This window comes from Amphiprion ocellaris, chromosome 3, assembly GCF_022539595.1.
Source record: "Amphiprion ocellaris isolate individual 3 ecotype Okinawa chromosome 3, ASM2253959v1, whole genome shotgun sequence".
In the NCBI taxonomy this organism is placed as follows: domain Eukaryota; kingdom Metazoa; phylum Chordata; class Actinopteri; family Pomacentridae; genus Amphiprion; species Amphiprion ocellaris.
In genome coordinates this window covers 24560042-24572564 of record NC_072768.1, presented here as the reverse complement: position 1 = coordinate 24572564, position 12523 = coordinate 24560042, and the positions used below count along the sequence as shown (strand labels likewise).

The window sequence follows — 12523 nt, the reverse complement described above, 5'->3', positions numbered from 1 at the left end:
TCACACATTAAAGTTAAAGTCTGGAGCAGAAGGTGAACTTATTTGTCCACAGAAAAGAACCTTCTGGTTTGATTCTTTACACCTTAAACAGCAAAATCTCATTTTCTTAAGTTACCATCACCATCACACTAAATCTGCCTCCTCCAAGTAACCCAGTATGAAGCTTTATTCATTAATACCCCACGCAAGCTAACAACCAGTGCCAAACCCTTGAGTTATTGTGCCTTTTATTGAATTATATCTCCTCTTTAAGACATGGGGGCTTGCCCCAGACTGGGAAGGGTTAAGGAATTAAATGAGCACGGCGTTCTCCTATCACGTCTCTGCAGATGGCTGAGGGTGTTGGATTACTCCTCCCAACAATGGAGCCTGGGAATACTAGCTGTGAACAAATCATCCTACGCCACTTTGGAAAACTCCAACCTCCAAATCCAGGCTCTATTCTTTAGGGGGATAATTCAGCTGAGGGGGCAGGGGGCTGCTTTCTGTGACATGAAGGGGGTTTGGGGTTCTCTCTCCTCTTGATATTGAATTCGATTTGTGGGTCTGAGCCGCCTACATATACACCATGATGTGAGGTGAATTTGTGTCTGCATGTTGAGCTTGTAGTGTTCATAAAGCAGACAATTAAACTCTTTGGGGGCAACATTAACTTATGTATAGCTTTACAGAAATGTTAAATTTTCATCTAAGTTCTAATAATAATACATCACTCACCATTATTTCTCGATTTCGCACCTCAGTTTTAAGTTAAAAATACAAGATCAAGATGGATTCTGATGCCCAAAGTCAAATGAAAAACAAAAGTACACTAACAGACATTAACAGAAGAGAACATACACTTACTAAAAAAAATAAAGGTGGCTGCACTGAACTGAATGCTTTACTAAATAAGCAACTGTATCTTGGGTTTAGCATTTTTGTATTTTGGGGTCTTAAATCTAGATGTGGGCCCCCTGATATCATTAATAGATGCACAGTTTGTACATATACAAGTCAAAGGTTTGGGCACACCTTTTCATTCAATGGTTTTGATTTAATTATTTTCTATATTGTAGATTAATACTGAAGACATCAAAACTATAAAATAATATATATGGAATTATGTTGTAAACAACAAAGTATTAATGTTCAGTATTAATCTACAATATAGAAAATAATACAAACAAATAAAAAGCATTGAATGAGAAGGTGTGTCCAATATATGTGCCTATAATATATATAAAAAAAACCCTTAACTTGGAAATGTAAAAACTGACTAAACTGTCATTAGATATTGAAAAGATAGTGGGCATGTGACTGACCTCTGCCGATGACCTGGTTGAGGTGGAGCAGCAGCTGCTCCCTGGCGATCACCACGTGCTGCACCTCAGTCAGCAGGTCTGGATGTAGACAGGACGGGTCGATGTGGACCGGAGCCATCAGCAGGGGGGACACCAGCTCACCTTCCATCATCAGACTCATCCCACCTCCCAGTGCCCCCAGTCTGGGAGACAGTAGCTCCCCATTGCCCCCGTAGATTGGAGGAGCTCCCCGGCACGTCTCGGGCCTGTCAGTGCCCTGATCTGCAGAAGAGATGTAGGGGGTCAGAGGTCAGTGAGTGTATCAGTGGGGCCTCCAAAGGTCAAGGTGTGTTACATGATCAGAGAGGGACAACTACAAAGCCAGAAAGCAACTTGACACTGTTATGGAGGCGGGCAGAGCTGGAAAAACAAAGTTTCTGATTACTTTGCCGATGCTGTTAGTGGAAGGAAAATAAGTGCAAAGAAACTGAATGCAAAATGATGTACATTTTATCAAAAAAGCCAGCATAGAAACAGCCAAACAGAGTGGACAAATATGGAAAGCTCAAATATGGACTTTCAGCTAGTGATCATACAACCAAGCTCTCCCTGAGGGCAAGCATTAGTTCATTAGTAAGTCTGCCTTCTCAGATTTTAAGCCTTTCAAGTCCTCTTTCTGAAGCAGGAAAATTGCTTTGCCCATCAAACTCAGGATCATAATACAAGGAGCCTGCCTCAAACCCTCAGGTTCCAAGCTGAGGGAACCAAAGCCACACACGATTCTAAAGGTCACATTAAAGTTATTGAAGGCTTGACTGATGGTCAGCTTACGTGATGAGATGCTCAGACAAAATCATCTATGATTTGTGTCAGCTTTGTGTGAAACAGATCAAAATGACATGAAATGACACAAAAGATGAAAAATCACTGTTACTAAAATGCCAAACACCTGTTACTTTACCTGAATGTCACTTTGTATCTTGCTAGTAGTCTTCTATTACTTAACATATGCCAATGTCTACTCATATCATTGGTATGTTTATAATAATTATTCATGTCACTGTAAAAATGTATTTGTAACTACTGTAAAAGCTAAAATCTTATTGACGGCTATCACTTGCATTGACAAATCAATTGAGAAATGTCATTTATTTTGCAGCTCTGTGTAGTTTTTCCAGCCTCCTTTATTGAACTGTTCAGGTTTCATGACCAACATTCTGCTCATGTGAACTTTGTTTCCCAGCAGCAGCAGCAGCAGGCCTGTTTGGATGAATCTGCCATTAATCCTTAAAAAGCCCAAGATTATTGGATTATTCTGAAACATGCCGACTTACCAGGCAACATGTCAAATTATGAGGATGTTCATTTTATATAGTAAGTGAGACAGAATGTTCATTAATTGTTTTTAAATGGTCAATTCACTGATTGACGGAGTTATCAAGAGGTTCAAGACTGGGACTCTAAGTGTATCCACTGGGTGAGTGGATGAATAAGTCCTTTCAAAACACAAAATTTGAAAAATCTTTTTCATAAACATACATTTCATCACGGCTACAGGTGTTAGTTAAGAACATGTACAGTAAGGCATGCACCGCCAGCACAGCGTTCAGCCCCACAGGGAGGGAAACAGGTAGATGGGAGGGAGTGAAGTGGAGTAGGAGGATGACAGGTAGGGGTGAGGAGGGGCTTATCTGGTTGACGTACCCTCCAGCAGGGTTGTTCTATAGTCGACTGACTCGTGGGAGACCATTTCGTTTGTGGGGCTGACGCTCCTCGCATTAGCCAGCCTGTCCAGATGCTGGATGTGACCCCGGCCATCATACCACACCTCAGACAGATCTAGAGAAAAGGTGGAATAGGGTAAGAGAAGGACAGAGGGGGGAGGGAGGGATAAATGAGGAGGGATTGGGACAAAAGAAAAGAAATGGAAAAATTGAGAGGAAGGAAAGGACAGCAAGGAGGAGAGAAAACAGGTGAAGGGAGAGAGAAGTGGTAGATGGAAGGAGCAAGAGAGGAAGAGACAGGAGAGAGGGAGAGATGAATTACTGAGAGAGGCAAAGCGTTTCCACCAGTGCGCCCCACATGTACACTTACTGTAAACCCACCTGGCAAAACCCAGCAGACACACATGCACACAGGTTAGAAAAGAAATAATGATCTTCATTTGCAAGTATGCAAAAATAAAAACACACACATACACATGTGACAGCTCCCATACCAACGTTCACACATTCACTCCATTTGCAAATTGTCCTGCCAAAACATTTCATTAACTACCTGGACTTGAGCTGACTGGAGAGTCAGAGCAGCTAACATTACAAAGGACTGTGAAATCAATGCCAGTCGGCCATTGTCTAAGATTAAAGCTGAGTTTAGGATGTCTCTGAATATATGGCAGCAGCAGCAGGAGTGATCCGACCTTCGACCCTTTGACAAACTGACATTTGTGCTCTTACCATCGATGTGTTTGTTCCTCCTCCACATCAGCAGCGTTCCCAGCAGCAGCAACAGCAGGCTGACGCACACGCAGCCCACGATGAGGCCCGTGTAGTCCTGCTCCTGTGCCAGCGTCACTTTGCCCAGATGCCTGATGGAGTCTGCCTGGCGCCACTGGATAAGGCCAAAGGAAATGTTAAAAACTATAATAAATACTATTCATCCACAGGAAACTCTCATTCATACACATTTTTTAGGCACAGTCTCCTTGCACTTTCCTTTCAGTGTGTAAATTAAACTGGACATTTGCTGCAAGAGTGACATCAGCAGGTTATGACTTGCAAGCAAGTGTTGGCAGTGTGATGAAATGCTACAACAGTGAGCAGCAGTGTTACTGCTCTGAGAGCAATCGAGTGCATGACAGTTGAAATTAGACCACCTTATTGCAAAGAAAGGGTTGAATATGCACGTGCTTTATCTGAATACAGTCTGTCTGGCCATGTCAAATAACATGACCCAAGTTGCCGCCCTGAAATAGGTTTGCAGCCTTTGCTCCATGGACGAATGGAGCCTGATTCACAGCCATGTCACAGTCAGAAAGCATTAAGACAGTGATGTGTTTTTAGTTGTGTTGGCTCTGCACTTCACTCTGCTTTAATGTTTAAAAAACATGACCATGAGGTTAAAGGTATAGTCCACTTTCTTGGAAGTGGAGTAGTATGTAGTACCTATGCATAGTCAGTGAGCATATTACCGACAGTAGATAGCAATCAGGCGCGGTAGCTAAGCAATGAACTGTTGTGGATGGGGTCAGTAGCAAAATGTATTATAGAAAACTAAAAAAATATTATCAGTTTAAGTTACTCTGATGTTCCTCCAAAGCTCATTTCCAACTTGTTCAAATACTAACCGAGTAGGACTTACAGCACATAGTCCTAGGATCACAATGGACCGAAACACTAATGTGAAACTGAAATTCCAGTGAAGGACTTAAAAAAATTCTTTCACTTGGTACCTCTTTTAAAACAGGGAAATGTCTGAGATTTCAAGAAAGCAGACTCGACTAAAAAAAAAAAGTCCTGATTAAAGAATAAAACACATAAAAGTGAATGACAAACAGTCACTCACTATAAAAGATCTGACTCCAAATGTTAAACATGACCACTTAATTCAAGTTTTCCTCCCAATCGTAAAACTGTAGTTCTTGTACAGCATTGTTATAACATTCATAGACTCCACCGTACTGTAGAGTATGTAAGAAGACAGTTGATAAACAATGGCCACCATGGTACACATGACACGTAGAGTATGTCATGCATGACATATGTGACGTACACACAAGCATTTAAAAGCTATGAAGCTGGCATTCAGACATATGGTATGCAATAACCACATGCACGCGCACACGCACACACACGCACACACACAGTCTGTTGCCACAGTCTAGAGGCAGATGACATCAGTGATATTGCTTCTGCCATTATTAGGTTTAGTGGAAATGAGGTTTCTACTGCTGCCTGCTGCTGCAGATGGGATGATGTCTCTGTGTGTGTGTGTGTGTGTGTGTGTGTGTGTGTGTGTGTGTGTGTGTGTGTGTGTGTGTGTGTATAAATGAGACTGTCTGGGCATGGCTGGAGGTAGGGGACATATGAATGTGTGTGTGTAGGCTTGTGTAGCGAAGGGATATTGGCTGACCCTCCCCTGAGATAAAGGCTTTCCTCTGAAGGCCAGTTCACAAGTCAACAGTGATGAGCCTGATAGCGTTTGGTCTGCAGGCGACCACTGGATCCTATCTCTAAGGATGGCATGAGGACGTCTGAAGCTCAGCATCTAATATTAGTTTGCATCATAAATGTCTGTGAGTTTCACAATGCTCTTATCATCTCCTGTAAAGTTTAGAGGGATGTTTACTGCAAAGAAAGAGGCAAAATTGAACTCCTAGATGAGTTTCGTTTTACTGTATGGGTTTGAAAGAAACAAAATCTGCCATGCATGAGACATTACAGTGCATTTAAAAACGTATTCAGACTCTTTCTTGTGACAGATCATGTTTGGTTTAATCATTTTTAAGATGTGTCCAGAATGGAGCCCACCTGCAGCGAGTTTAGAAAGGTTCACAATTCACACTGTATGTCAAGACAAAATAAAAAGTCCAAGGAGGCGATCGACAATAAATAGGTCTTGGCAAGGGTGTAAAACCAATTTTAAAGGTTCAAGTGTCCCCAAGGTTCCCAAAGGTTCAAGGACTGAGGAGTACAGTGACCTTAATAACTGTTAAATAAAAGAAGTCTGAACCACCAGGACTCTTTATAGAGCCAAACTGAGTAATCAAGCAAGTATGGTCTTAGTCAGTGAGACCAAGAACCCAGTAGTCACTATACCAGACATTCAGAAGTGCTCTAGTGCAACTAGACAGCAGGATTTCTGAGTAAAAGAGCTATAATTTGTCAAACTGCATTTAAAGAACTCTATGAGCGTGAGGAAGAAGATTCTCTGTTCTGAGGAAACAAAAATGGGACTCTTTCAGTACAGTTGCAAGCACTTTGAAGCACCAAGAGCTGCTCATCACCTGCTATTACCATCTGTATAGCGAAGCATGGTGGTGGCAGCATCATGCTATGAAGGTGGTTCTCAGCAGAAGCTTCTGGGACACTGGTCAGAACTGAGCAAAGGATAAATGCAGCCAAATACAGAAAGGTCCTTGAAAAAACATATTTATGGCACTGAGAGTATTCAGTTTTCGATTTTGTCTTAGAAATTTTCAAAATTCTCTAATGGTAGACTGATTAGAAAAATGTCATTATCCTATTAAAAACTAAATCCACAATAAACAAGAATTCAAGGAAATAATAGGACAGTATGGTAAGATCAGGATATTGAGGAAAGTGATCTCGTTAATGGCTAGCAGCCCCACTTTGGCCTACTTAGAAATTTGCCTTCTTACCGGTTCTATTTAGCATAACTCCCAAACATAAACTACAGGTGTTATGTGAACATTTTTGGTCACAAATAGACCAAACAATAAAATGGACAGAATAACAAAGAGGCAAAAAGGTAGTTCTTTTGTTTTTTTCCAAAACTAAAACAGCGATATTTTGTTTTATCATTCATATGTGCTTAGTGAGTAAATTAAAAGTATCCTAGTTGGAACTCTTTCATTAATTTAAAGAGTGATTTAACAAAATGACCAAAAATGATGCTTTTGATGCATATATTGAATTTCCCATAAAAATCTTAAAATATCGTAAGGAAGTTTTCATGCTTGGGAGAGATAGAAAAACTGGTGAGTAAATTAAAGGTAAATGGAACTAAGTGAAATGGAAACAGGTTCAGCGAATAAATGATGGTGTACAGAAATTACATCACTTAAATGTCTTTCAAGTTTTCGCCGTTACCAGAACTTTTCTTTGTTACAGGTCTGACTGCTGCTCTTTTAACAAGAAAAGCACTCAGACAACGCAGTACTCCGCCAAGGCTGCTCAGTGGCTGTATCATTTCCGATGGATGAAGTCTTTAATAAAAAATGACCTTGCGCTGAGCACAGGTGTATGTTATGCATGTGTACGTTATGTACGGATATTGAATCGCGTGACTAAAATATGTAGCGGGTGGCGGGAATTGATGGGCTACGGAAACACCCCCACAATTTAATCAATTGTTCCTTGTATCATTTCTGACAGATAAGTCCCGGTGGATTTGTAGTAGGATCGCAATCATGTGATTGTCAGCAGGCAGCAGACGCAGCGTTCACTTGTAGTCATAGTTACAGTGATGCCTTGTCAGCCACTATCTTGCAATGGGAAATCCTTTACAAACTGGTGGATCCAGACTATAAGCCACATCACTGCCAAAATCTAATCACTTGGCCCTTGTGTCTTTTCTGACCTTCTCTGCAAATTTGATTGAAATCCGTTAGTCCGGTTTTGAGTAATGTTGCTAACAGATGGATTCACATACGCCGATCGTCACAACTTCACTGCATTCCTTGGCGGAGTCATAACATTCTCTACAGAGGTATAATTGCACCTGACCAGTGAATTAGGGCTACCTAACGCTTATCTCAATGAGCCAACTCTTAATATTCTTGTAACAGCAGTATGCATGAAGTCATATTTTATTTTTGAAATTTTGGTTCAAATTTACAATGCATTTGGATGAAAACCCAACAGTGATGTCACTATGTACTGAAGCACATCTGTACATCTCTGCAGCAAGGTGACAGGATTTCAATAGATTTTCCGGAAATGTGAAGTTACTCTTCAATCATTAAATACATCAGTTTTTAATTGAATTTGTGGCATTGTCCCCACAGAATGAGTATGAGTCACAGGTGTCTGCCTTCAAAAAGCTGTCTGCTATTCTGGTATCACTGAGAAGAGACACAATGTGTGTGAAAGTGTGTTTATATGTGTGTGGCTTGGGGGGCTCATACTGCTTAACCCCCTTCTCACAATTTAGAAGTTGGTTGACTTATATTCAAGTGACAAGACAGCTGGTTGCTGAGCCCATTCACTCAACACTGTGTGTAATAAATTCTCCCTGAGCTGCTTTCTATAAAGGACTGCATTAGGACAGGACAGTTATTGAAGTTTCCTGTAAATGATCTGGAATGCCGAAGGAATGTGGTGTTTTCCATGAATTTCCCACAGCACATAATGAAGAGCTCAATATGGCCGATGGCAGAATGCTCCTGTTGCTGCCTCCTGAAGGACAGTAAAGTTTGCCCGTGGTTTCAGTTCTTGAATTTGTCAATCTTGAACCTAATCATCAAAAAATGCGAGATAAAATGGATTAAACGGAGTATATGTGTCTAATTTGTAACAAAGTCCAATCCAATGAAAAAATACTGAAGCAATCATGATTTCTGAGAGAGTTACTGCACATACTTTGTCCATCTTTCATCAGTGTGTGTTATGTTATTGCTATTTGGTGAACAGGCCTCTTCCTCCTTCAGAAGCAGGTGCTGTGATATGATATGATACCTTTTATTGCTGAAATTCCTTCTCTGAGCCTGATAATACAAACGGGGGAATTTTCATACAAGTGCATTATAAGTGGCTTTAAGGATTTCTGCTGTCTCACATCCACTTGCAGATGCAGCAGATGTTTGATACATAATATCTGTTTCATGATCATTCTTGGCTCACATTCTTGGGTTAGGGTAGGTAAATGGTAACTGTATTATCATCACTGCAAAAATCACCTCAGCATGTCATTTGTTCTCCTATCCAGCATTCCTGGTAATTCTACCAATACTCCACAGAAATTTTCTAGAAATAATATGAGACAGAGTGAGGCAGATCTGGAAATTAACACTGTACTAAATGATTCTTTTCACTCATTTCAGGTGGTTTAAAAAGGAACATATTTAAAGATACATCAAATCAAGCTGTGTAACCTTCTGAACCCCAAGTAATATTTTCGCTCCTGTTCATTTTTCACATAAAGCCCGGCACCTCTACGGAAACAGCACAACCATAGCCACAAGGAGAGAGAACTCAAAAATGTCTTCTGTGCAGTATGGCAAAGCTACGATGCCATATATCATACAAAGAAAACAATGAAAGTTAAAGTTCTTTGGTTATTTATTTTACAAAAATTGAGAAAAGGCTCGAATCAATGTGCACCTCCAGGCAAAATAAAGGATGTTCCGATAGATGGTCTTTGATTATTTAGGTATTATAGTATTTGATTAGACCTATTTACATTCTTTTCAGCCTCAAGTGTTTTTCATGCTACTCTAGTCATCAGTTCTAGAAAGATTCATTTCACCATGGTGAATATATCCTCCAAAAATTTGCTGACAATTTTCTCCTCAGTGTACCGTTTCCTTTTAGCTATACTGCATTTATTTTATTCTATTGATCTGGTGTGTTTTTTGCCCTTCACAGCCTCTCTTTTTGTCTCCTCTCTGCTCTTTAAACACAGCGTGTAGTTCCCCTGAAAAGATCAAGTTTTTGTAAAAGGACTGTTGTTTGTAGCTGAGTCAGTCATGGTTTCTCTGTTTTGTATTTACCGGATCTGGTGCAAATGTTTCATTTTTGGCTAGTATTAAAATTAGACATTTCGATGAAGATTTTTCCTGACAGAACTGTACACCACACATGATATGTTCAAGAACTGAATACCTTGAACTTCCACCGAAGGGGTTCACAGACTTAATACAGACAATCAAGTAGCTGCTTTGGGCTGTACAGTGGCTTGGTGGCACTTTTGCCTTGCAGCTAGACTATCCTCTGTTCGTGTCTCTGCTTTCCCGGGATCCTTCTGCATGGAGTTTGCATGTTCTCCCTGTGCATGTGTGGGTTTTCTTTGGGTACTCTGGCTTCCTCCCACAGTCCAAAAACATGCTGAGGTTAATTGGTGACTCTAAATTGTCTGTGGGTGTGAATGTGAGTGTGACTGTTTGTCTCTGTGATAGACTGGTTACCTGTCCAGGGTGTCCCCTGCCTTCACCCTAAGTCAGCTGAGATAGACCCCAGCCCTCCACGACCCTAATGAGGATTAAGTGGTGTATTGATAATGGATGGATGGAGGTACTTACTTTATTTTGTCACAGACACTTATTCTAAAAACCTAATTAACAAGTCTTCACAATACTTTTTACTCGTGGAAAAGAAAACTGTTTTCATCTGGTTGTGTCTCACACCTCACACGCATAATGAGCTAATTGCCTAACATGAAAATGAAAACAACTGGTATCAGCAAACTGTTAAGGACACTCACACACAAACATCCTGCACTGCTATCCAAACACCACGTCCCACACACACACAAGCCTCTCTCTGCTGTCAACATGCAGAGAGGCTGGAACAAGACTCCTACTGAAGTAGAGTGAGGGAGAGATGTGTGTGTGTGTGTGTGTGTGTGTGTGTGTGTGTGTGTGTGTGTGTGTGTGTGTGTGTGTGTGTGGTTGAGGTGTGGATGTGTGTTTGTGGTGAACTGAGTGTTTCTATAAACAAAAGGCTGTCGTAATTAAATTGTCTTAGTTGACTGACTGTCGCACACGTGATGGGAGGAGGTGTGTAGGTGTAAGTACACAATGTATGCAGGTGAAGGCAACAGACTTCACAATGTGTGAATTTGCAATTATGGATTGCTGCAGTCTTTATAGGTGAATATGTAACTGTATATCTCTACATCTTTTGTTTTCTGACCACACAAAACCATAAAACTGGCAACTGGCCCTTAGTGCAAACTAAGAAGGTTAAACGTTGCATCTGTTGGGTGCCCTGGTCACTCAACAGGTTGAGCGGGCGACCCAAAAACAGAGGCTATAATCCCAGACGCAGCAGCCATGGGTTTGAATCCAGCCCATGGCCATTTGCTGCAGGTCCTTCCCCCATTCTTCTCCCCATTTTCCTGTCTCTCTCTTACTGCTGTCCTGTCAATAAAGCCATAAAAGGCCAAAAAACAGCTTTAAAAAGACAAAAAACATTGCATCTATCTTGGCGTTTGTGTGGTGCAGGTGTGTCTCACCTCCACCTGCAGCTCCTTGGCGGTGGCGGCCTGCAGTTCAGTGGGAACAGTACACTCCAGAGTGTTTCCTACCAGGGTGAGACTCTCACAGCTGTGGTTGGAAACTGTCAGGACCTGACATTTCATCGCCTCCCTGTCCATCCGATCACCCTGCGGGGCAGAGAAGAGAGGGAGGGTGAGATAGGTAGAATGAGAAGGGAAGAAAAAGGAAGCAAAGAAAAAGCAAATGAAGAGAAGAAAAATTGAGAGACAGAAGAGGAGAAAGAGAAACATACTATGTTAATAGTTGCAAAAGGGTTCATGTTAACTTGAAGACTGATTACTAAGGTCAAAGGATGTTGCTCCCTAAAGAGACGAAATGTTTCATTTCAAAGGTCTGAGAGGTCAAAAGGCACGTGCAAATTCAGCATTAATCACCAACAGCAGCCATGGTTTCACATAATTGTGGAATTGTGAATTTGGAGTGAACTACAATGTTTCCCCCAAAATAAGAGAGAAAAAGCAAATTATGCTTGCTTCCATTAACTGTTCTGGAGTGAATAAACGAAGCTACAATGTGCCATCCATCAGAAAGTGGTGGTATAGACTACATGATGCATGACTGCAATAAGTAGAGTAGAAGAAGCTGGAATCAGAACCAGTTTTGCCTCTTTGTCCATCTATGAGAGAAAAATGGAGGAAATGGTTTTTATTTAGCCAAACTGTAGTTATTGTTTCATGTCAGCTGGTGTTGTCCATGTTTTATGCTGTCCAGAAGCAATGACAAAGAAAGCAGCGAAACAGCTGATCATTCATGTGAATTAAATGTTCATCAGAATTTATTCAGAAAAGTTTCCATTTCCCATGAAGTGCATTAACTCATTAAATTCTAGACAGTTTTTAAAAACTTTTGCATATCTAAGATTATACCTCTTTGAACCATTAGAATCTGTTGTCAGATTTCAGATAAGGTTCATCAGCTGGTTGGGAGGAGCCCCAAGTACACTTAATTGTGGCTCTGAACCTCAGCATTAAAGTGATTACAGACCACAAGAATGTACTCATTGCAATTTATAGAATTTACACTACAACACTGAAGTCTTTAGCATCCACATTCTTCAGAGCTTCCTTGTGCAGCTTTAAAACTATTTGTATAGACTGGAGTCAGATTTTAGAAGCTAATTCATGGTTTCCTTAGGACATACTGGAGTCTGACAGCAGAAGGCTTTGAGTCTAAAGGAAAGAGGGCAGAAATGGTGGTACATCACTGAAGTAAAGGAGGTACATGTTTCTTCTTGGCAGAGTTCATGACGATTCACAGCGATTGTACGCAGTGGATATAAATT

The 12523-nt window shown here is 40.9% G+C and overlaps 1 protein-coding gene across 2 annotated transcripts in view; it reads right to left on the bottom strand.

The window, feature by feature from the left end:
- met (MET proto-oncogene, receptor tyrosine kinase) overlaps nt 1-12523 on the bottom strand; it is a 79602-nt gene that overhangs the window by 10355 nt on the left and 56724 nt on the right. The window contains exons 12-15 of one of the 2 annotated variants that reach the window (XM_023276606.3): nt 11199-11348; nt 3740-3893; nt 2988-3122; nt 1305-1565 (exon numbers count right to left, since the gene is read on the bottom strand). In XM_023276606.3, coding sequence (XP_023132374.2) covers nt 1305-1565; nt 2988-3122; nt 3740-3893; nt 11199-11348 — 700 coding nt within the window. The remainder of the gene's footprint in view (nt 1-1304; nt 1566-2987; nt 3123-3739; nt 3894-11198; nt 11349-12523) is intronic. The other variant, XM_023276607.3, reaches the window with a different exon arrangement.